Source organism: Cryptotermes secundus, unplaced genomic scaffold (genome assembly GCF_002891405.2).
Source record: "Cryptotermes secundus unplaced genomic scaffold, Csec_1.0 scaffold628, whole genome shotgun sequence".
Classification (NCBI taxonomy): domain Eukaryota; kingdom Metazoa; phylum Arthropoda; class Insecta; order Blattodea; family Kalotermitidae; genus Cryptotermes; species Cryptotermes secundus.
Genome location: NW_019737991.1, coordinates 46,310 through 73,081, shown reverse-complemented (window position 1 = coordinate 73,081; position 26,772 = coordinate 46,310). Strand labels below are relative to the sequence as shown.

The 26,772-nt window shown below is 39.0% G+C and overlaps 1 protein-coding gene across 2 annotated transcripts in view; it reads right to left on the bottom strand.

Moving 5' to 3' along the window:
• Positions 1–26,772, bottom strand: part of LOC111870657 — a gene marked incomplete at its 5' end in the record, with an annotated part of 78,013 nt that overhangs the window by 5,763 nt on the left and 45,478 nt on the right. For both annotated transcript variants that reach the window (XM_023863127.2, XM_023863128.2), the window contains 8 exon segments: positions 243–399; positions 4,492–4,591; positions 8,525–8,655; positions 11,951–12,163; positions 13,190–13,351; positions 14,010–14,387; positions 18,196–18,419; positions 24,910–25,109. In XM_023863127.2, the coding sequence (XP_023718895.2) occupies positions 243–399; positions 4,492–4,591; positions 8,525–8,655; positions 11,951–12,163; positions 13,190–13,351; positions 14,010–14,387; positions 18,196–18,419; positions 24,910–25,109 (1,565 nt within the window).

The window sequence follows — 26,772 nt, the reverse complement described above, 5'->3', positions numbered from 1 at the left end:
ATCTCATATAGTTAAAATAGAAAATAGAAAAATAATTATTTTTAGCAAAAATTTAATGGGCATTTAAAAATAATACTGCAGATCACTTACAAGTGTGATATTTAAATGCCTGTGCTGAAGAGTTAATTAAATATATTATACGAAATACAGAGAGACAGGAATGATACAATGATACTTCACCCTGATGACATGTGTTGAAAAACTGTTCCATTGTCTGAAAGCAGAAACTGAATATGGCTCACCTTTCTCTTTTATGATATATAAGTAATACAACCACTGATTTTCTATGAATCTGGATATTTTTTCACGGTTCACTGCCACCATTATTTTACGTTCTCCTTCCTCTTGAGACAGGTGATCTCTAAAATCCAATTGCCTCAATTTGTATTTTAACAGCACCTGAAAAGTACATCATAAAGAATTATAACAGTTGTACAACTTACTCTTTTAGTGACATCCTGTTCTCTGAATTTTGGCATCATAAACAGATTCCAGGATTTCTTCACTGCAAAAACCTATCAAATCCCCTACACAAATTATGTAATAATACTTGACATTAATGCATCTGTGGAATTAAATGTTTGGTGATTTTGATGAGGATACAAACAAGTCCAAATCTCATGAAAGATATGAAAAATGTTACTTAAGTGCAAATCACACAAAAAATCAATGTACACTGAATGAAGAAAGTGCCAGTTGGGAGGATGCCAAGCTAAGAGAGTTCTGTTCAGTACATATCTGCTATACTGAAAATTTAAGGCCCTTTTATGAAAACTGATTTCAGACTTCAAAATTATGTAAAATGAAGAGGGAAATAAACAGAAATAAATAGGATTATTATATAAGCAGTGCTGAAGACAATGTATACAGATCTCAAGAAAGATGTGGACAGGAGATGACTATGGGCTGTTTAACTCTGATAACTGCATGTCCTTGATCATCCTGTACATCTCTGCCTGTTTGGCTAGAGGGAGCCCCTTCAGGGTTGTCAGATCAGTCGGGCCTCTCCAGCACAGCCTGTCAGTAGTCACTTGCTCTTTAGCACAGAGATATCTTTGTACTTAGCAATTAACTTTCCCATTCTTGCATTTCTTCATTGCTGAAGTTTGGCATGGCAATAGCAATCATGTTCTGTAACTGCAGGACAGTCTCTTGGGTCTGAGGTTACGCTATACTGAGTGGGGTCACCAGCACGACTGCTTCGCAGTGTGTCAGGGGAATCCTTTTGTTAGTGTCTGGTCTTAACAGGTAGCACTCAGGACCCTGACAGGTACCTTTGGCCGATTCTGGACCAGAGCCCTGAGTATGTAGTCCTTTAGGAGAGTGCAGACCTCCAGGCTCAGTTCTAAAACGCCATTTTATGTTCTGAGGGAGCTTTCCAGTTGTGCTACCACTACTTCCTCGCACCATGATGGTATTATGTGGTCACTGTCTACCACTAGGTGGGAAGACTACAGCCATTCCTGGGGGCTCCATACTGATACTTCTACACTCAGTTGCAGTATGTGGTGGCCTAGATTTACAAACACATCATAGGTGTGCAGCATATCAAGTCCCAAGATTAGTTAGTTCATCCATGATTTCTGCAACAAGCAACCAGATGTTTAGAGGTCCATCCTATGGTCAGTTCCACTAAGGCTTCCTTCAAGACAGAGAGGGTCAACCCTGATGCCATCCACAGCATGTAATGTTGGCTTGGCTTCATTTTGGGTCATCCTTCAGCAATGCGTGGCGTAGCAATAGTATCTGACATTCTGGTGTCAGTACTCATGAAGCATGGTTTGTCGCCAATCCAGCCCTGGGCAATCAGACTATTATCGCACCTCTCGGTTATGATGCTGAATGCAGGGTGGGGTGTGAATGGAGATGCCAGTGTTCCCCTTTTCCTGCTGGCTCCTGCACATTTTCCAAGTGTTGGTCATCTCATCACATCAACTCCCATTTACTTCTCATGCGCTGTTCATCCCTTCTTGTCAGAACCCTGTCGTTTCTCAAGCACCAGCCATCCCTTCTCAAAAGCTCTCTTTCCCACCTCCAGTTCTGGTTGTTTCACATCAAGCATCACTGTCTTCTTCATCGGTTTTGTGGGGGCAGTCCTTTCAAGAGAAGCAGGTACTTTCACTTGGACTTTCACAGGTACTTTCACTAACTGTCAGTTATCCCTTCGTTCTGCTGGAGGGGACTGGCTCTTCCAGAATGTCCTGGCCATAATTTGCTGAACCCTGGAGGGCATTCCAGCTGCTATGTCAGCTGCCTCCAGCTCAGAGGCCTCACTGAGTGTCTTCTTGCTCCCCAAGAGTAGCTATCATCATTTCTCGCTACCTTATCCCATCGCAAAATACAAAGGAGGCTTCTTTACTAATTGGGTGTCCAGGCAGATCAACATGGGAACAGTGAGTCAAGCAGTCAATGGTTGAAGCAAGCTCCTGCAGGGATTCCTCAATGAGCTGGGTCCTTCCTTCCAGTCGATTGTGGAACGCTACTATCAGGTGGTGATCACTGTAGGAATTCTGAAACTTCTCATAAATGAAGTTCGCTCCTTCAAGGTTGTGATCAGGTATGTGGTTTCCTCATAGGGTGTCCGCTGTTCTAGTCCAACACTGTCTCGAACTGCCATCAGAACACAGCCCATGATATCAATATCTTGCACTTAGGTGGCTGCACTGAGCCTATGCCTGTTTCTGTTCTCCCAGAAGATCAGCAATCTGCTCAGGCTTCAACTTCTCCTCACCTGGTCTAGAGCCCATGCTGTGAAGTTTGTACTAGAGTCTTTGTTGTTTCAACCTCAACCTGTGCTCCTTGGACCATGAGGTTTAGCTTTACATGAAGGTCCTCCTTTGTGTCCACTATCTCTTCATGGATCCTTCAGTTCGGTGTATTGAGGAACGTTTGTAACCTGAGCCACATTTCTTCAATCATCAAGTTTAGTTAATCAGAGGTCCCGTATCCATTAGTCAACAGACAACAATTCATCTCCCACCCAATTTTTGATGGTGTCTTCCAGTTCGGATAGAATGGAGTTTACTGTGGCCTTCATCTCTTCCTGGCTGGTCTTTATTGTGGCCCCATCTGCTCCTGAATGGCCTACACTTCTTAACTTGGGTCAGTTGTCTTTGACTGGCTTTCATTTCCCCCATGCTGGCTTCATCATGACCTCCATCTTTTCTTGATTGTCCTTTACCTTTTATTGAATAGTCTCAACACTTCTTGGCAGGCTTTCATCCCTTCTTAACTGGCACCTATCTTGGCCTCCAACCAGATGATCATCTCAGACATTACACATTCTAACATGCCACCTGATGGGGCTACCAACTTCAAAAGAGGATCCACTTCTTACATGGAATCTATCATTCACAAACCTTTCTATCATTCTATCATTCATTCAATTCGATAATTCAAATCAGACCAAACCAATCCCACTTCTGACAATAGTTGTCATGTGATACTGATGTGACAGGGGTTTTGGAATAATAATTGGATTTGACACGTATAATTTTTAACTACAAATGATGAACACAGTCTCATTAATATACACACTTTATAAATCACTACATCTACAGCACACATTCAGTCTTTTCTCTGTTATTCTGTCATCACCAGTCATTACTAGGTAGTGACTCATAAAAATGAGGACTGCTTGCAGCCAAACATGAACTACCACTGCTTGCTTACAACTGAGCCAGGTCAGGTAAATTACTGCTGGTCCCTGCCAGCACTGTCATTCTTGGTTCTGAGCCCCATGGCTCTGAACGACTGATGAATGCTGCTGCTGGACCTTCCTATAGCCTTGGCATGGGTCACACAGAAAACACTGCTTCCAATAGTTTCTCTATTATTCTGTGTTGATTCTTTGCTGCAGAAACATGTTTACTGTGCCGTTACATAGCAATGGATACCTTTTCTTCTTCCCCTACTCCAGCTTTCAGTTGTCATGTCACATTGTTGTGTCAGCATATGTTGCTGCCTATCAATGATCACCTCTACTCATTCCACTATTCTAGCTTTCAGCCATCATGTGACAACACAGCAGATGGGACAAACGATATTACATGTATCACTTGAATAAAAAAAGGAATAAAGACTTGGAAGACTTAAGAGTGGAATTTATTTATGGTACTATGGAAAGGTGTGACAATACATTATACTGGACAAGATGCTGGTCAATCTGGCAAACAGAAGTCTATCAAAACAAGAATAATTGTTCTGTGATATTCAGGTCATTTTTTTAACATGTACATTATCATATGCTGCCATAAGAGTGATTTTGTGCTGTGCGCCATAAAGAACAAGCAAAGTAACAGATTAAATTCACAGAGACTAATAAAAACAAAATAATGATCTCCTGCACACAACATTCTTTGTTCCATTATTGAAACAAGCACACTAGATCACTGTGGTCACAGTGCAAGGGCCAAGAGGGCCCACCCTTGTACATTCATTCATTCATTATTGAAACAGATCACTCCACAATAAAAACTAATGACATATTACCTTAAATATTGCAATCCATGGAATAGAGCGCATGGCAGTAACACTCAAGTTACAGTTACAATCTTCTGTGTTCAGCTTATGAAGGCAAACATCAATTAACCTAGAAAGAGAAATGTTAACATACTGTAACATGTTGCGCAACGGAGAACCCCTCCCTACCCAGCAGCAACGTGGCAACTCAGGCCACAGGCGCGTGGCGGTAACATAGCGCTCCCTCCCCCCCCTCTGCGGTGACGTAACACGCAATGCTACGTACCCGTAATCAACTTCCTACTGTGACGTGGAACGCAACAGGCACCACTGCGGCTATATAAGGATACTGCACAGCAGCTACCAGTTAGTTGTAAAGTAACAGTCGCCGAGTCGAGTTGTACTGTGACAGCCACCGAGTTGTAACCTGGCCATCGCCGAAGACAGTTCCCAGTTATAAAGTGACAGTCGCCGAGTGTGTTATCAACAGTTCTCCAGTCAGCCGACTACTGGTGGAGTATAGCAGCCGTCGCAGAAAGAAGAACCGGACGTGTGTGTAATTGTGTAATTAGGAGCGTGTGATACAGTGATACATAGCTCCCCTACTGTAAACGTGTAGACTACTGAAGCCAGAGTGAACTGATTTGCGCATAGGGTTATAAGTCGTGAAACCCCACAACTGTGTGATAATTAATTGTAGCTGTTATTTGTAGATTGTTAAATAAACCAATTAACCATCTCTACGGCGTCTTCGGTAACGAAACACGTTACAATATATTCACATCACAGTTAAGACTGCGGATCTTCTCAATTTGTCTTTATGCTCTCAGTGATATACATGGAGTGAAAATGTGTATACCTAATCTGAGTTGAACTTGTTCAAGTCACTGTTTTATACATATTGGTTAGCATATAAATCTGTTGCTTCACATAGGTGTCGACATTAGCTTTTCATACTAGAGTATTAAGAGAGGTAGGGGATTTTTGAGAACAGGGTCCTGAGGAAAGCATACAAGTCTAAGAGGAATTATTGAGAGGGTGGAGAAAACTTTACAGCAAAGAGCTTCATAATTTCTACTCCTCACCAAACAGTATTTGGGCAATCAGATCAAAAGGATGAAATGAACACAACATAAAGCACACACCGGAGAAACGAAAAATTCATACAAAATTTTTGATGGACAACCTGAAGGGACACGACTTCATAATCTAGGCACAGATGGAAGGATAATATTAAAATAGCTCTTAAAGACACAGGATAAAAGGATGTGCACTGGATTAATGTGGCTGAGAACAGGGAGCAGTGGCATGCTTTTGTGAACACAGTTATAAACCTTCTGACTCAACAAAGGGAAATTTGACGACACGGAGCTAGTTAGGTCAACTGAAAAGTTTCTTCAAACAACTCAAAACTCCACTGATCCATGCTATTAATTGTGGCACATCATGAATGCTATGTGTTAAAAACATTTTTATTTACATATAAACCTTTTCCACTGTGATGGTGTTAATTTAACATGTCACTGAATCACTTTTGTTGTGCTTCATATGCTTCTATGTCATTATACACTTTATGATCCACCATTTTTCATTCACATCAAAAAATAATTGGGGACCCTTGGTTTCCAGGATTAATGTTGCAGACACTGGTTGATTTCATCTAATTCATAAATACCTTCCAGCACATTATCCACATTTAAAAATATTGGACTTTTCTGAGAAGTAGTGGGTCTAGAACAGGGTCCACTCAGTCTGGTGAGGATAATTCAGAGCTATTGCAAGGAAATGGCGGCTCTGGTCTAGAAAATGGAGATTAATGGCCATGGGGATCCGCTGCACTATCCACCAAATTTGGCACTAACTTCGCCAACAAGTGGTGGTCACTTTGTCAATATAGTCTGCTTGCAGATTACAGGCCATGGAGTTTGCCTTGTTTGGATAATGTTGTAGCATCTGTACAGGGGGGTCTGTGTCAAATGCTCCATCATTTGCTAGGCAATGTTTTGGTAAACATAGCCTGAAAGCCAGAATATTAACGAACAAGCAGAAGCACGTTTGCTAGGCAATGGCTCACTAAAACTCATTCTCATGTGAACACAGCTTCAGCAAAGGTTTCCACGGATACAAGGAATCTTGGGATCACCAGGCGTTTCAGCTACAACGGATACAGGAGACCAATAGCTTCCATTCAGTCCTCCCGAACTTACAAAAGAGAGTTCATTTGTGAATTCAATTCATTCCTTGTAACAGAATTCAGAAGACAGTTCAATAGTTGAATATTCAGCTGTGAATTGTTAACCAGCTAAGAATCATTACCAAGCAACAAATAGCAACCAGACAGTGAAGAATTTATTTTGTGTGCTATAGTTACAGTGTTACATTTCAGAAATAAGTTTTTATATGTTTCTCTATATTCATGCTGTCGTTCGGCATTTAACTTTGTTTGTTTGGGTACTATATTACAATTATCTTCTTCTAATCACATCCTTTTCCTGTACTCTCTCATATATGCAGAATGACTGTTACCAGCAGACATCTTATGAGTATATGATGTCATATGCTGGAAGCTTGCCTAGGGTATTGCATCATCCACTAAACAGTGGAACTGAATTAGCCGTATTTGTTACAAATGGTCATAACTCCTAAACCATAAGCAATGGACCAAAATGGATGGCATTTTTGAGCTCACATTTATTAATGTATTTCACTCACAATATATACAGATCAATCTATGTGCTTCGCTGTGCACATTTCCAAGGTAACAAAATCAACAACAGAATGTTTGTTACTTAGTAGCAATTTTATCAGTAATCACAAATTGCTATCTCGTCACCAAAATGCAAGGCAAAATCATGACATAAAGATAGGAAGCAGATGTTTTGAAAATGTGGCACAGTTCAGAAATTTGAGAACAAACATAACTTGTACGCTTCTCCAAGTATAATTGGAATTATCAAGTGAACGAGGATGAGGTGGGCAGGGCATGTAGCACGAATGGGGGAGACAAGGAGTGCATATAGGATATTGGTGGGAAAGCCAGAAGGAAAGAGACCACTGGAAAGACCAAGGCATAGGTGGGTGGACAATATTAAAATGGATCTTAGAAAGACAGGATGGGATGGTATGGATTGGACTGATCTGGATCAGGATAGGGACCAGTGGAGGGCTCTTGTGAACAGGGTAATGAACCTTCGGGTTCCATAAAATGCTGGGAAATTCTTGAGTAGCTGCAGAATTGGCAGCTCCTCCAGAAGGGCTCAGCTCCATGCATAAGTAAGTAAGTAAATCACAAACTGTAAAACTTCACTGAGAATATTTCCAAGATAACAAAGTCAACAATATAATTTCAGTTACTCAGTAGCGAAGGTATCAATAATTACAAATATTTACAATTTCTGTTACTTATGGAAAAATTGTTAAATTTTCTGTTACTTATGGCTTCATTCTATTTGCACCCTTCTGTAATACTATTTTCAACTTTAAAAAATTACATTAATGTCTACTATGTAACAATTTTAATACTGTATGTGTAATCTTGTACACATTTGTCATTTTTAAAGGTGGATTACCAGCTCTGATTTGGGGCGACACTTAGCAGCACGCTGCACTTTTACAATATCATTATAAGGCCCATTTTATGGGTTAATGGCCTCAAGTTCATCAAGTGGGCCCTGTCTTCAGAGTATCAACTTATCCTAAGTCCATACTGTGATCCTTACAGATGAAAAAACTAGTGCTTTTCAAGTGTAATGTAGTAATGTTCAAGCCAGTGGTTAGTCGTTGGCTTCCCACCGCAGCAGCCCTGGTTCAATCCTGGGTCTGGTCAAGTGGGATTTGTGGTGGACAAAGTGGCGCTGGGGCAGGTTTTCTCTGAGGACTTCAGTTTACCCTGCCAATCTTCATTTCACCAATCGCTCCACAATCACCTTCACCTATCATATGGGGCTGGTACAATAGGCCAGAAGAGGCCGCAGTACAAGGGACTTAGTCCCACCCCACTAGCATTAAAAACAATGTTCAAGCCAAGCGAGTTGCTAAACAGTATAAACATGTGGAAGCTTACATGTGAACTTCATTGAAGCCTTCATCAGGTATGCTGCTCTGAAGACAATATTCCATTATCAAACTGTACAATTCTTCTGAAGTCTTTGGTGCCCATTTAGCAATGGGTTTAAATTGTGCACTTTTCAAAAGCTATAAAGTGAAACAGATTAATTACTAAAGAGTGCTACTTATAACTACAAATAAATGTTCGTTACCATAACCACAAAAGCCTTGAACCTACTCTACGCTAGTTCAAAAAGTGTTCATGCTTCAGAGAATCTATATCAATATTATCATTCCATTTATACCTAGATCTATCAAATGGTCCCTTCCATGAGACCTTCCATACAAAATCTGAATATACTTCTTGTTTCTCTTATGCATGCTAATGTGTTTCATCTAATCCTTCTCATGTAAACACCCCAACAGTAGTATCCCAACAGTATTAGGGTGAAGCCTCATTATTACAAAAATCTCCTTATTCCCACTTCACTTCATCTTCAATGTTCAAATATTCTCTTGAGCACTTTATTTTCATATCATCCCCATTGTCCACTCAGAATGAGAAACCGTTTTTCACAAACATATAAAATAATAGGTAAATTATATAATAAAAGTATACACAGAGCTTACAACTAATATTTTGATCACTGATAAAATTGGAAAAAAATTATCAGTGTACTTAACAGTAATTACTCTTTTATAATTTTATCATATTGTGACATGTTGGCTGAAAACCATAATAGTGGAACAAGAAAAGATGGGCCATTGGTAGGCAATGGCATGGTAAATACATTTCCAAAGAACTATAAGGTTTATTTTGGACTCTATCCATCGTCTCGTATGTATAAGACAAGTGATTGAGACTAGCTCTAACAGGCCCAACTGAGTAGGTCTATCTTGCTCCATCCACCTGAGGATGGAGGCAGATCCAGTCTCCGAAACGCTGTGGTTTTTTTGTCTTATATATACCAGATGATGGATAGAGTCCAAAATAAACCTTATAGTTCTGTACAGCATACACCATTGTCAGAATCCTTTAAAGTCTACATTTCCAAAGCAATGAATCAACACACAACAATAGAGGAACTGTTGGAAGCGGTGTTTTCTGTGTGGTCTGTGCCAAGGCTATGTAACAAGGAAAAAATGGGTTAGTGTATTAAGTCACACTATAACAGACATGAATTACTGGCACAAAGAAGTTAATAAAAAAGCAGTTCCTTAAGTGAAAAAAGTTCATATTGTGACGCAAGTGCCTAATCATTGCCCACTGTGTGGTAACAGCTGGGTAGACTCATAACGATGCCTAGCCCATTGCTTGGCAATGGCCACTACAACAGTTAGAGACACTGTTAGAAACGTGCCAAAGTTATAAGAGCAGAGCTCAGAGAGAGAACTAGTTAGCTAGGATATCCCGCTTGGAAGCAGGTTTGAATACCTCCACCTATGAGTTGTAGGTGACAAAAAGGAAACCCAGTGTCTAGGAGTATAACTGGTCAGCCCTATTCCAGGATATAAATACAGGGACCTGGCCCTCAAGGTTGGAGGGGTCTTGAAACTGAGATTGTAAAATATGGTGATGAAGTACCGCAGGACTTGGACCCGAGAATGACTATGCTGGTGAGGGCCAGCTGCAATTGTAAACAACAGACCCACCCTCTCGTCAGAGAGGGCCCCCCACATTAACAAATCTGCCATTATCTGACAGTAACAAAAATCTGGTCTTGGGCCCCAGATGGGTGCTTGACAACAAGACAGGCTGGTTAACTGACCATCGGTCATAACATAACTCTGACTCTGACTTGAACCAGTTAGTTCAGAGTTAGTCAACGTCATAGGCCACGCCATAGCTCAAGGAGTTAGTCGCTGGCTTCCCACTGCGGCAGCCCAGGTTCAATCCCGGGTCTGGTCAAGTGGGATTTGTGGTGGACAAAGTGGCACTGGGGCTGGTTTTCTCCGAGTATTTCGGTTTCCCCTGCCAATCTTCATTCCACTAATTGCTCCACAATCACTCTCACCTATCATCTGGGGCTGGTACAATAGGCCAGAAGTGGCCGCAGCACAAGGGACTTTGTCCCACTCCACTAGCAATAAAAAAAATAGTCAACGTCATGAGTTGCAGAAATGAGTCGAGAGTTTATATTTGAATTCGTTACGAGGCAGTCACCAGTCAATAACATGAGCAGAAGAGGACACTGCACTGTTGGGATCCATTACCAGACAATGGCTAGTGAACAAACAGAAGAATTAGCAAGTGTTGCAGTGAGAAGTAGAGTGTGTGAATTAGTGAGAATGTTAAACTTACTTATAGTTAAAGAGTTGTAAGAGTTGAATAACTCTAATTACCATGCCCAGTCACTAACATGTTACAATACTGTCATGTGTATAAGTGACTACAGAAGGTGTTTGGATTGGTAATTTGATTTATTTAACTCTTACAGAATGTAACTACAAGTAGCTACAGAGCTATCGCTAATTCACACACACACTGCAGTTTACTACAGCACACACTGTGTCTTCTCGGTATGCTGTGTCTTCGCCAGTCGTGGTCTGGTAACAGCTTCCAGCAGCAGACATTCCCCTTAATCTGGGTTCTGAAACTATCCCCATGCCTGAGCTACCAGTTTCTAACAGCAACAGCCCACAATGACTGAACTACAGCAGTCCTCTAACTGACCGGCTGCTCACCAACCAACTCCCTTCATTGCACTGTACTCAATGCGATGCACGAACTGAACTTTGTCAGTTGAGTCATATAGCCTCGCAGCAGACCCATAAGGAACATCACTTGCAACACATCCTTCTAGTGTTGTATGCTGTTACCGTGTTCAGGATGTGTTCCTCTGCTGCATGTGAACAGGCCATTACCTACATGCTACAATATTGTCATGTGACAGTGACTATAAGTAGTGTTCAGATTGGTAACTGGATTTATTGGACACTGAATTGTCTTATTTACAAATAATTTTACAGTTTACTAGTATGTAATATACTTTTGTAAGCTATTATTTCTGTGTTGGTTGCTTGGTTTGCTGTCACACACTTCCCTAGGTTTTGGGCTCTTATGACAAGGAATGCTGTGTTGGTTCACCAGCTATCTGCATATCTCCTTGTTATAGGCCAATTAGAAAAACCACCCTCAAAAGTTCCTCAACTGTTGTATGTAGCTGTCACGGATTGCTGCTTAACATTACCTACCAATGGATCCCTCTGTGAGTTTCTATGGCTTCAAGATTCTAATTCTCAGGCATCACATCACAATACCGTGGTCTTCTTAGTTCTGACATCATATGGTCTGGTATGCAGCTCCAACATTCTGAAGGAATGTATTGCCTCAAAAACACTGGTACACACTCACCAGACTATAATATTCACTACCATGAAAATCTCAGTTCTTAAACAGAAAGACACAAGATTCCAAGTGTAATACTGAAATAAAAAATACCTTAACTATAGAGTCTTTATACTCTGGTGATCCAAAATAACGTGGCATAATTTCATACTGTCTGGTTGAAGAACATCCATTCATCTTAAATGAAGGAACATATTGCACAAATTCTGGTGCTCCAATTGTACACTTATTTAAGGTTTCTTCCGTTAAAATTTTCAGCAATTCACAGCATGCCCGATTGTGAATATGTATCACTAATTCTAGGTCCTGCAACACAAAAGGCAATTAATTAAAGATTCAAAGATACAGTAGTAATTGTAAGGACTGGCACAAAAATTTACAAATTGTATAACATTCTTGCAGATTAGCTGTAACTGTATATTCTAACAAACTCTTAAATCCTATAATAATATAAAAAATCATTCTTTGTATTCATTAAGTACTACATTCACTACCTAGACCAATCAGTCTTTCAAACAGGTGATGGAAACATCCACATCTATTCCAACTCATCATTCATAATCACTCTGTCATATAATTCTACACACTGTTCAACTCAGATGGAAATATGCTGCCTGCTATAGTTCAGTAGTAGTATATTTTGCGACCACTGAGCAAACATCACATCTTTACTTTACTGTGAAACTGTCATAACTCTTTAAGCTTTTTGAATTGGAATGCTGTTAACAGGATTTCTTTCATTCAAAATTACTTGATTACCCACAATTTCTGGCAGTCTACTCCTATATCACCCTGCATATTCTTCTAGAAATTTCGAATGCATTACGTGTTAACACATGAATGATTAGAAATCAAAATAAGTTGATGTTATCATGAAAAGAAGAACTAAACATTGAATTAATACAGTCAATGCAATAATGTACTGTAGTGTCCTATGTACTGTAGTGTCCTATGTACTGTGAATCTGACTGTGATGGCTGCCAACAAAATGTTCCTTCATTTTCACGCCTCAAATTGCTACAGCAATGGACGCCATGAGGGTTATAAACTGTAAATTTGATACCACCGGGAAAACTGAATGTTTGTTTGGGACTATGTGTTCAGAGAGACTAACACATAATCTTATCTCAGACTTAATCCAAAAATGTGTCAGATGTGATTACATTGCGAACATCTTGACTGATGGCGTCATACATTATATAATATGTTACAGAAATGGGATAATACTGAATGGGATATGTAAATGAACAGAAATAATAAATCTGGAAGGTTGGGCTAGCTAAGAAAAACAGATGACTTTAAAATAAATAATTGGACCATAAATCAGCTTACCATTTCCATTCCTGCAACTTCATCAGTGGTATTTTCATGAAATTCAAATTTCTCCCAAAGTGCGTCTGACAAGTATTTGAGCATCACATTCTCTGCAGTTGTGCAGTAAGGCAAATACACTTCAACAACATTTTGAGCAAGCCAAAAAATGCCTTTGTAGAACTGGAAAATAAATATTGTGCATGTCTAATTAGCAAAATTATTTTTAAATAGCATTTACCATTTTTACACAAATGTTTGAAATGCAGCAATTATGGGCTCTTCAAACAGAATTCCTGCAATGCAAATAAATCATTTAAAAGAAATACAACTGCCATAATTATTAAACGAATGGAATAAATGTCCAAACATTGTTTATGTTTGCTTTATCACAGAAGGTACCATTATGGGCCAATAAAACATGGGTAAAAACTCACAAATTCAGTTTTTTGTTTGATGGGTTACAGTATAACCAGAAGCTTAGACAGACTAAGAAATACTGGCCAGCAAAAGTTAATATTTCAAAGTTAATACAAATATTGAACCTCTTATCTGGCACCCATAAATCAAGAAGGACCAGATGGTTGGAGGCAATGACTGGGTAACTGGCTGAATGGATGCTCTGTTTGAATGGGGTGTAGCGCATGTACATTCGTTCCTCCATGGTTACAGTGGTTATGCATCCCTATTACTTATCAAAGACATGGCCAAAGGGCCAGTAGGAAGCCCAGTGGCTAGTGGGAGATGTAAGTTAAAGCATTTTGAATTGGGCATAAAGAATTCTTGGCAGTTACTTTCTTTCGTCATCACTTCAATTTCCAAAAAGCTATATTATACTCACCATATCTTCAAACCCACTTTGACATTTTGGTTTACGATGAAAAATTTCACAAATACGAATTCCAGTTTCATTTATCAATGGTTCCATATTCAGACCAACTTTCACTTGCTGTTCATCCAAATAATCTGTGATAAGGAACGCTACAGGAATCCCACCATAGTGACACTTTGTCTTCAATACTTCATGCAATCTTCTCTTAGTATGTTCTACAGATACAGAATCATGGCAAATCAAGAAAATAAGACCATTTGTTCCAGCCACGGCATCAGGATTAGGGATTCCACCCTCAATCATATCCGGACCAACAAGGCATCTCACACTGACTGCCAACCTTGAGGCTGTAAACAGCAGTTTCCTTTCCAGTAGAAGAGGTTCACACTGAAGCAAACAATAACCCAGCATATTAGGGAAAACAAACATGAAACAATAAATGTTGGGTGCTTATTGATGTAAATCCCACATTTAATTCTGGCACTTCTGTTTCAGGTTAATTGTTTTATGACCTTAACTATTCACTGTGAATCACATCACAGTATGTGTGCCAGATTGAACTTGTTTCCACTGACAAACACACCAAATGAAACATCTGCTAACTCATTAATTGGTGGCTGTAAAATGATTAGAGGGTATGAAGGAAAGGCCAGACTACTGAGTTTTCTATCAAACTTTAGTCCAAAGCATTCAGAAACTGTACTTCTGAACAAAAACTAAAGCACAATCTTAAGATGGATGGCTACTTAGGCAACAACCAAGGCATTTTGTTGGCAGAATGTAACACACAGATCATAAAATGATAAGTAAAGGATTAAAGAAGCACAGCATTTGTCCTTATTAAAATTTAAATTAAAAAAGAAATAAATTGTATAAATCAGATTTCAGGCCACCCAGTTTCGACATCTGATGATACATTAAAAATTTTCATTCATTACTTTGTTAAACTTAACTAGGTTCTTCCTGGTCCGTCCCACTAGTAATTGTATATAAGATTTGGTTCATCCTGGTCCGCCACACTAGCAATATTACAAAAGGTTGTCAACTCTACCCAGTGTGAATGGTAAATGTTTTTTTTCTTTCTTTCTAGTCTTTCATCCTTGACAGGTTTTGCTCTCAGAGACCATCTTCAGAAGGATATATCAATACGGCAGAAACTACTATTACAGTGTGATTGGTCGATATCAATACATACATACAGTATCCATCACAATGCCATGAATATAAAACCTGATCCTTTAACAACTACAGCGACCTGCATGAAGACATTAAAATATTTATAAATTATTACAATTAGCCTGTTTACAAGTGTGGTTTAAAAAGAATTTCTTAAAATTTAGAACCAATTTAGTTCATGTCCTTTATATTGTAACGTGTTTCGTTAGTTCTTCCTGGAGTTTTCGTTTGTCGTGTTCAACGATCGCCAAGATGTTTTCAACTCGATGTTGGATATTATCATCCAACTCTGACCGCATAGATCGCATTTCGGCCTTAATTTCTTCCTTGTCGGCCTTCCTATCGGCCTCCGCCTTTTCTTGGTAGGCGTCTAATTTTGTCAGCATGACTTCGGTTTGTTTCTGGTTGACGTCTAATTTTGCCAGGAAATCTTCTCTGTATTTTCTTCTATCGGCCGACGCCTTCTCTTGGTAGGCGTCTAGTTTTGTCATTAGGCGTTCAAACAAGTTTTCAATATCTTGTCTTTCCATTTTGTAGCAGTAGAACACTCGATGCACAATAATTGTTTGTGGCGTGTTTAAGTTCTGACACCAAATTGTCACGTGTCTTGAGATTGAATCTCATCGGTCACATGTGTAAGTCCAAATCCCACTTCTGACACCAGTGTAACGTGTAGACTACTGAAGACAGAGTGAACTGATTTGCGCATAGGGTTATAAATCGTGAAACCCCGCAACAGTGTTAACAGATTAATGCGATTAGGGTTATAAAGTGTGAAACCCCGCAACTGTGTTATAATCAATTGTAGCCGATAGTTGTAGATTGTTGAATAAACCAATTAACGATCTCTACGGCGTCTTCAGTAATGTAAACACGTTACAATATTGCCTCTCTTTAAAGGATGATGAGTGTCTACCACCTTGTGGTATCGTTGTTTGATGAATAAGACTCTTTAGTGGTGCCCTGTTGTTCAGGCCGTGCTGTGTTGTTATCCATCAAACAATGGAACAGGGTGGCAGACATTGATCTCCCTTTAAGCGAGAAGCAATATAAATGACACAAACCAAATTGGTTCTAAATTTTACCAAATTCTTTTTAAACCACACTTGTAAACAGACTAATTGTAATAATTTATAAATATTTTAATGTCTTCATGCAGGTCGCTGTAGTTGTTAAAGAATCAGGTTTTATATTCATGGCATTGTGATGATATTGTATGTATGTATGTATTGATACTGACAAAAGNTTTTATATTCATGGCATTGTGATGATACTGTATGTATGTATTGATACTGACAAAACACAATGAAATAGTAGTTTCTGCCATATTGATATATCCTTCTGAAGATGGTCTCTAAGACTGAAACATGTCAAGGATGAAAGACTAAAAAACAGAGAAAGAAAAAACAATTTATCAGTCACGCTGGATCCAGATGATTAACCTTTTATAATATTGCTAGTGTAATGGACCAGTATGAACCAAACCAAATTCGCACAAGGAAGAGTTTTCAATAACATGGTATATGTGTGTGATACGAGTACATACAGTTAATAAGGGCAAAGCCTATTCATAAGGGACAAATCTAGCCTCTTGTCAGAAAGGATGTTACATAATGACTATGACTACAGGGGTTCAGTTGCAAAAGAAGAAAAAATATATGGTCATAAGCCTCAAAGGACTTACGCCAAGATGAACTGATTGGCAGTAAACTGCCAGCTGTGAAGTAACTCTGGTTCTGGCTCACAACCATTCAAGTGACTAAGCTGCTGTTGTAGCATAAGGCAAATAAGATAGGTGTGATCTCTGCAAAGCCTTGACTCACAGACAATTTGTGTACATTGTAGAAGAAGAAATTTCAATATCATGCTATATGTGCAATGTGTATGCTTGACACAGGACAAGCACATTGATAAGAGACAAATCTGTCCTCTCGTTAGAGAGGACATACACAAGGACTATGACAATAAGGTTCAGTATCAAAAAAAAAAAATGATCAAGAGCCTCAAGAGGATTCGCGCCAAGACAAACTGATTGACAGTAAACCGTCAGTCAGTAACTCTCACTCTGACAGTAATTGGTTAGTTGGAGTAGTTGGAGTCAGAAGTGAGCGCCAGCCTGTGACAGAAAGTGGTGGTGACTGACAGCCAGAAGTGGACAGGTGTCAATGACCACAAGTTGCAGCCAGAGGCTGAGGAAATGGATGAAAAGCCTCAGAAGGGCCACTTCTAGAACATCTCAATCTGTGATCTCCCAAATACAAACCACGAGAACTAACACCTCACCATACTGCAAGGTGAACGTAAATACGTCCTTATGGTTAATTAATTAAACATGATGCCATAGAGATGTAGCTGGGAATGGAGGTATGGCTCCACCATTCGTGAACTCAGCACTAAATGTAGGCGAGTGGTAAGCGTCACATGCCAGCCACTTCAACCCTGAGGAAAGAGCTCTGGTGTCCACTGGAGAGGAGGTCCAGGTGATGGGTATAGAAAGATCTCTTGCACCTGCTGGGAATTGAAACCTGGCTGTCCAACCCATAGCCCATTACTATACTGACTTAGCTTCCCCAGGTCGGCCATAATCTCCTTCTTCTTTTTCAGATTATTTAATGACACTTTCAGTTTCAAAACTATAAAGCATCAGACGATAGGATGACAGCTGAATGATGATGAACTGGAAAGGATCTGGAAGGAAGCCGTCATAATCTAAATGAGGTGCAATCCCAAAATTTGCCTGGCAGGACTGTAGAAGAACCATGAAAACTGCTCAAGACAGCTGCTGTCCCAGCTGAGATTCACAAGTCTAGATCATTATCTCTAGAGCAACCTGCCTGGTATTCTTCTGTTGGTTGAATTTTTGGAAAAAAGGGAATACTGGAACTTACTTTTCAAACAGTGGACTTGGTAGGTATATGAGGCTTCTTCTGCTCTCACGCAACATTACACTTCTGACTAGGGACCATGATTTTCTTATTATAGCTTCACATTATCAGTTTATGCCTGGACTACTTCTTACCGGGTTAACTGCATATGAATCCTTAGTTGTTGAAAATGCACTCTCTGTATATGTTCTGACAAACTGTCCATAAGTTGGAGACTCTGTTTCATCAGGTATTGATATCACCATTTTGAAGTACCTTTCTGCTGAGTAAGGTCTCTTTGGATTGACATAAAGCCCACATGACACAATATCAAACACGGGTATTTTCGGCACAGCTTCCGCAGCACGCGCAGGAAGAGCTGAAACATTAAAAGAATGATCATAATACAAAGCTAATTTTCCTGATTTTTAATGTCCAGCAGTAATGTCCAGTATTAAGTACACTACCTCTCTTGAAGTATTCTTAAGGTTCAACAGTGCAAATACAAGACTCCCCCCAGTGGACACAATCATGAGTCAGTTCAACCCACTGCTATCTCCAATGGTAAAAATTCTAAGTTTTCAGAAGAACTTACTGCCTCCTTCAATGCAGTACACATCTTCACAGGACATTTTTTAAACTTTATCGTTTGTCCCATTCTCGGTCTTAAAAACAGTCATCTTCAAGAAGTTTCACTGCCAAATTTCTGCATATAATTCTTTTTTCCTTATCCAAGCAAAAATGATCAATCTCGCTGTTCAAAACTATTCATTTCGACTCTGTCCACTTCCTAGTTCTGTATATAAAAATCATGTTTCAGAAATAATTTTGAACTTAGTTTACAGTAATTTCTTGAACTGATTATTTCAACAATTGTACAATATAAGAGTTGTATAAATTATGTAATTATGTATTATGTACTATTCTCCATGACCATCTTACTTCAATTCTCAACTCAACACACATTTTCACTTTTTTTCCAAATATGTATCTGCAATACATGTTCCTACCCCAAGGTAACAGGCTGCTTATCACAACCATATAAAATAATAACAAGAATTTCATGAATTATTTGGTTAAAATGTAGTAATGAATTACTCACTCATTATTGCTTGGAAGTACCCCTACCAGAGAATTTTAACTTCCAATATTCATAACACATGTACACCACAGTTAACCTCTGTGTGTGTACCTGAGATGTTTACCACTAAGCTGAGGTGCCCACATAGATAGCATGAGACCAAAGATAACCTAAGGTGAGAAGCTGTTTCACTCATAACTCTACTTTATTTCTGTGTGGAAGGGACGATCATTCAGCAAACTGTTATCAACTGCAGAATTTGTGAAATACAACTGGAAAAATGATAGGATGAGTATGAAGGTATGTAGAGACATATGAGAAAGAAACTTTATGGTTGAATGAGGCTGAACACAAGATATTTGTTTCCTCCAATTTTTACCTGATGGTATATATGGTGGAACTTCTGATGATAATTTGTTTGGAACTGCACAAATTCTTGTTGTGGATATGTGTTTGCAGTACACAAAGATTCTGTATAGTCCATACTCTAAGACTAACACTTTACTACACTCCTTATCTTATTACCTTGGTTGGGAAATTTTACCTTCATTGTTGTTTTAAGAACTCACAGGAACATATACAGCTTATTTTATTAACAACTCTCTTTTTTGTTTTATTACACCTTTTTACCTTCTATTAGCCACATCTCTTTATAATTTGATACAAGTTACATTTTATTCTGGGATTTCCTCTATATGTATTTTACCTAGATGTTAATATACATGCAGACAGTCATCTATGCTGATGTACCTTAACCCTTATATGTAAAGCATGCCAATCCATTGGCACACCTGGTAATGGCATGAACACTCTGGTGGTCAATCTATTGGCTCCATCTCTATGTGCTTTTAGTTATATAAATGGCTCAAAAGTGGCAGCACAAGACAGCACCTTATTCTCCAGGTCTATTTCACAGTTATGCCTCCTTTGCTTACAAAAAAAAAAATTTTTAAACAAATTACATATGTTGAGCTCATATGTTTACTTGGTGGTTCAATGCTTCCTTGGTATGCGGGTTTAGGTGGTTTACTGTGAATATATCATAGTTCAGTGGCAGTATCTTTTTATAATAAAGTTATATATTGTTTATCACATTTTCAATATATATTTTTTTTTAGAGTTTTTAGTAATTATAGTTAGTTACTTTACATTTTTAACTAGATAATGGCTGGTCAAAGCTCTAAGTCAGAGCTTCAATTCAATTCTCATTTATTTTCATGCTAACTTAACAGCTCAAGGACAATTAAAAAGTGACCATGAATAAAGATACAGAACAAAAATGCACACAGACAAAGCCACAATGTGACAGAAAAGAATAATTCAAGTTTAAAATAGATCAGTATACTACAATAATAATAAAAATAATAATAACAATAATAATAATGGTATTAAATAATGATGATAATTACAAAGACAAAACAACTCCGTCCAATGTGACTACTGAAGTTTTTACTACTTGAAAACTTAATACCCTTACATGTTTTGGTCCCTATAGATCATCAGAGGGACATCTATACTTTTTGGAAACTACTATCACAATGGATGTTTTGAGTGTTAAAATACATATACATACAATGTTTGTAATGCACAATACATACAAAATCCAACTTTTCCACAACTATAGCAGCTTTCTTGGCACATTAAAGTTTTTAAAACTTTGCTACTTAAGTTAAAATTTATAAACCAAGTAGGTTCATGTCCCATCTCCCATTGTCTTTTTTGAGGGGGGCTGAACTTGTGCCGCCTGTCTATCTTGAGAAGGAGATTCTTGGTTTCATCCTGTGTTTGTTCGTGGTGTGCTGTGTTGTTTTTGATCACAAATAAAAAATGATGATAATAACTGTTTACTTAATTCAGCATAAAATATGTTTCAACAACAGAGATTTGGTCCAAAGATGTCTATGTCCCTACAAACAACATTAGCAGTTGAAGGGCAACAAGCAGAGGCACAATTTTTACTAACAAAAGAGACACTGATCATAGGAAAGTCTCTGATATATCAAACAAGGACCCGAAGGCCAATAATTGCCAAAGCAGAAGGGCAAAGTATAGAACCATGATAAACTTGAGTAAGGAAGAGTGCACCAAAGTGATATCTACTATTTTGTAAGGTGTGATATTTCAATTGTTCTAAAGCTAAATTGTAACAGTAATCTACTGAAGAAAAAGTGTTTAAAACAGAGGGCTGTAAATTTCTCCCGAATGCATTCTAGTTTGAAGAAGGCAGTCTTCTGGGATTTGGCACCGTGTATAAGTGGTGTTAACCGACTTTTCGGAGGAACGTATCGCCTCCATCTTCAGGGTAGAAGAAAAAGTATAAGAAATCTGCAAGCGACAAGACCGTGAGAAGGGTACACCGCCGTGAAACCCTCAAATCTTACGCATTCTAGTTTGTTTGCATCTGTTGATGTAATAGAATTCCAAACCACTGAGGCATATTCAACTTTGGATGTAACTAAAGTATAATATGAACATGCATCCAAGGGTTGAATAATTAAAGGTGACACTGCAAATTATACCTATCATCTTAATACAATGTGAAAATATAAAATTAACATGATTATGAAAATGAAGTTTAGAATCAAGACATACAACCAGGTCTTTCACTGAATAAGTTTGAGTAATAGCGGAATAAAAAGTTTGTACCCGTAAATCAGATAGTTTTCCTGGAGAACTTTGGTTTTGTTAACCCTTTGGCGCGGTTATTTAAATTCCGCGGCCGCGTCTCCGGCGGTAATATATTCAGGCGGCCATTTAAATTTTGCTCGAAAATGATTTATTCATCATTGTTCTTAAATTCTATGAGATAGGAACATGAAACTTTCACTAAAATGATCTTAAAAGGTGGTTTTATAACCTTACCTTATAATATGAGCGCCCTGTATCTCGGGAATGGAAGCAGGTTGTTTAGTATCTGAGCAGTGAATGGTACGCCTTGAAGGATGAAACTTTCACTAATTTGATCTTAAAAGATGGTTTTTATAACCTTACCTTATAATATGAGCGCCCGTTATCTCGGCAATGGAAGCAGTTGATTTAGTAGAATTTGAGCTGTGTAAGGAAGGCCTTGAAGCATTCGTATAACCCAACGGTGCCCCCCATTCACCACTCCAATTTGTGTATCTTTTCTTTGGCCCACACATCTGTGCGGCCATGCCTTCTTCCCCGTGAGGGGTATAGTTCAAGGAAATGTCTTTCCGTGACCCGTTTAGTTGCCAGGTCAGCTGTAGTAAATTCAACGTTACGAGTTATCATAACAAGGGGTTGTTGCTATGCCTTTGATATTCCATCCATTTTGGCGGCAGTAGATGTCGTAGGGGTGACCACAGAATTCATGAAGTTATTCTAAGAACTGTCTGGTATGTAGTGAACGAAAGCAGAGCTTAGCTGGCTCAAAAAAATATTTATGGTCATCCCTCGAAACGACCACCAAGGTCAGTACGATAAAATGGAGTCAACTGGAGCGATAATACATGAAGGAATGAGTTCTTTTTCCCCTACACACACACACACACCCATCGTCACAGGGGGTGACCACAGTGTTCTGCCTTAATTTGTGGCGTTTTTCTAAGAACTGGCTGCCATGTACTGTGCGAAATCAATCGATCTGGCAAGAATAAAATGTGGACATCCCTCTTCTAAGAATTCCAATTGAGTGTGTTAGTGTGGCCAGCTCAGGGCAATATGATATTATAAACACAAGCACATATCACGTCTCTGCTGTTTATAGCTTCAGAGCAAAGAAAACACGCCATTCATAACAGCTTGAACGAGGAAATCGCTCGCAAGAGCAACAGGAACTTTGCTGCAAGACAGGCATATGTAACGATCACTTAGCGCAGCTAAACTCCTGTCGTCGTTCTCGTTGTTCTCCTGACAACAGGCCAGCGAAAAATCTAACAATCTACAGCAAAACCATCAAATATTATGGGCGTTATAACATAGGTGTGCAGCTGGACGAAACATACACGTCAAACCCCCCCAGACGATTTAAATACCTGACGAAACATACACGTCAAACCACGCTGAACGGTTAACACTGAGTTTCATATAGTTTGCTGCATACCAACCATGTATAGAGTCAATGTCAGATTGCAGACGATTACAATCTTCAGGAGAGCTGACAGCATGGTAAATTTTTATGTCATCTGCAAAGTGCTTAATTGAATCACACAAGTCGTTTATATAGACAGTGACAAGCAGAGGCCCAAGAACAGATCCTTGGAACACCAGAAAATACCTCAAAAGGAGATGAAACAGTTTCACCAATACGGACCCGCGAGTGTCTGTTAGTTAGGCAACATCCAGTTTACATAACCACCAGAAAATCCAGGAGCACTCAGTTTGTGAAGAAGCAAGACGTGGGGAACGAGATCAAAAGCAAAAGTTAGGTCAAAGCAAATGGCATCCACTTGACGTTGAGAGCCAACTAGAGGAGTAATAAAATCCAGACAAGTTACTAGATTGGTGGTGGTGGATTTATATTTTGTGAAACCGTGCTGNGTCTGCTTTTACCGTTCTCACGGTCTTGTCGCTTGCAGATTTCTTATACTTTTTCTTCTACCCTGAAGATGGAGGCGATACGTTCCTCCGAAACGTCGGTTAACACCACATATACACGGTGCCAAATCCCAGAAGACTGTTTTCTTCTGTTGTATTGTTGATTGACTGTGATATACACAGACGATTTAATATGGTCAAATTCAAATAGGTTTGAAAAATTGTTAAGAATTGAGGTCTGTAGTTGTTGACTGAGGCACTACTGCCTCTCTTAAAGATAGGAACAACTGGCACTTGCTTCCATAATGCAGGAAAACACTGTTGAGATTGACTAATATTGAAAATATGCTTCAGGACAAGTACAAGTATAACAGAACAATCTTTAATAGTGAAGCCAGGGATGTTATCAAGACTGACAGATTTTGACGGTCTGGCCTTAAAAATGTCTGAATCAGAAATAGGTGACAAAGATAGAGATCCCAAGGATGATGATGAAAGGGAGGGGAAGACCCCTGGAGAGGGACTATTATAGACTGAAAATGATTAACAAATGCACTGGCAACTTCATAGTGGTCTAATAATAATAATAATTCTTACTTACATCTCCTCTTCACAGACTTGAACCTTATCCTCATGGTGAGAGAGTCAAACAGATATTAACAGCATGTGATTAGCAGTAAAGAAGGTAATATTCCCACTCTGCTAAAGAACTGGGCCACAATTACAATGCATGAGATGAAAGGATTTCTCACCTGTATTCTAAATTTGGGTATCATCAAAAAGCCGACCATAGCATCATACTGGTTCGCCCTCTGTTCGCAAGCTACCCCATGGTTTGGGAAAATGTTTACCAAGCATGGATTTTCCCACTTTCTGCTCTTCTTCCACCTCATCAACAATGGAGTGTTAGGCCTTGGAGAACCAGCCTACAATCCCTGTGCAAGGTACCAACTCCTTGTGGACCATGCAAACAGGGTACTCAGGCATCATTACACCCCTCACCAAGAAATTAGTGTTGACGAAAGCCTGGTAGGTACCAAAAGCAAAATCAGTCTCATGCAGCCCCCCCCCCCCACACACAACCACCACCACCACCAAAGTATATACACAGTATGGTACACAACAGTATATGTACCAGGTCCTTTTTACAAGGAATCTCTTATTAAAACAAATTACTAAATACACAGATATGTGTCAGTATTGCCATATACTTTTTCTTTCTTTTAGAGAAAAAGCTCCACTCAAATACCACACAGAATATAAACTTAAGAAATTCAAATATTCTTACCGAATTCTGCAACAGTTTTACCAATGACCTGCGGCTTCTCTAAATGTGCAATTTGTTCCTTCAGTGTCAGAGTTGATATCCAAGCAGGAAACTCCACCATACATTTCTTGTACAGTTTAATTCTTCTTACAGAATTCCTCCAAATATTGAAATATTTCCTGACATCAGATACTTGTTGTTTCTGTAACAGTAGCTCCAAACTGAAACATACATAATGATGGATTAGATATTTAGCCACTCATACGGTCTGTGAGACACTTACTTCAACACATATTATAGGTAAAATCTCATCAACACACTGTCACATGACAGAGTATGACTCATTGATGGGTTTTGGATTCATAAGAGGATTTACTGGACTTTTTGATACAGTGCATGACAACACTTTGCAGTCCCTGCCCCCCCTCCACACATGCACGCACGCACGCGCGCGCGCGCATGTCCACAGTCATGTCTTCACTGCTGTCAGTTGGTAGCCACTTTCAACAGCAAACATTCCCCATCCCCTGGTTTCCTCAACTGTCTCCAACATCACCTACAAGCTTCTAACACAGCATGGACCACGTAGAAAACGTCTCTTCCAATATTGCTGTATTCTCTTGTTACCGTGGAAACATGCTTGTTTGCAGAGCCGTTACTTAACAATGGCTCTTGTATAGTTGCTTATTTTGTGGTCATCACCTAGCAACAGGCCTGCATGCCACAAAATGATTTTCAGAACTAAATCATAATGCAATACCAAAGATAAACTGATTTAAAACAGTCCAATAAACAGGGCCATGCAACAGCATCCATATCAAACAAGTTAAAAGGAAAAATCACCACTACAACAGACAAAAGGACACAAGAAATTAAACAAAATACTATGAACACAATTACTACAAACAATAAATACTGAACAATAAGAAAACAGAAAAATTTGACACACAATACACATAGAAGAAACTCTGATATCCATATAATATACATAAACAAATTCCAGCTTCTATATGCAAAAATAAGTAACTTTCAACAACAGAATCTTAGGAATCCAGAATCAACAGCTGTAACAACACATATAGAAGAAATAATACACAAATGGGATAATCAACACTGCAACCTACAAGAAAATTACAGATCAACAAGTATCCAGATATTGGCATCTTCAGCCATTAAGCGTTATTTAATGTAACACAATGATTTTCTGTCTCCAATCTGCACTCATGCAAGCTTCACTTAGCTACAGTATAAGACTCTAATCCTGAGAGTTGTGGGGAATGCAGGAAGTCAGAAACATTAAATGCGTGGTAGCAGCATGGATCCGCAACTATGACCTGAGATAAAACAGGATTGTTTCAGTTCAGCCCAGCTGAGCCCTACACAAGTATGCTAGTGGTCAATACCGTCTGATCTGACACCATACATAATGGGTAGGTCTGTTTGCGTCCCACTCCCTCTTGATGATCCCTTCATTCCTCAGTCTACTTCCTCACCCGAAAGATGTCAAGATCAGAGTCTATCAGCACGTTCCAAGAATTCCAAAGTGGAGCCAACCTAGGCAAAACACTTAACATTTCCCACCAATATTGTACATTTTGGAAATTTCTGATTTTGCTGTTGCAGGTTTTGATCCAAAGTACAGATTGTTTATGAACCTGTATTTAAAGGTGGTACTAGTTCATATGTGCAGTAACATCTTGGATGGTTGAATCAGTGTAATTATACAGTTACAAGTTCCGAAAGTCACATGATGAATCTTGTAAATGCCAAATTTTAATAAATGAGGTCAGTGATGTTGAAAAAAACAGTAATTATTATAAAGTAGCACTGACCCCATTTGTGCAAAAGAACAATGACAACAGGGGCTCCTTATCAGCAACTTCA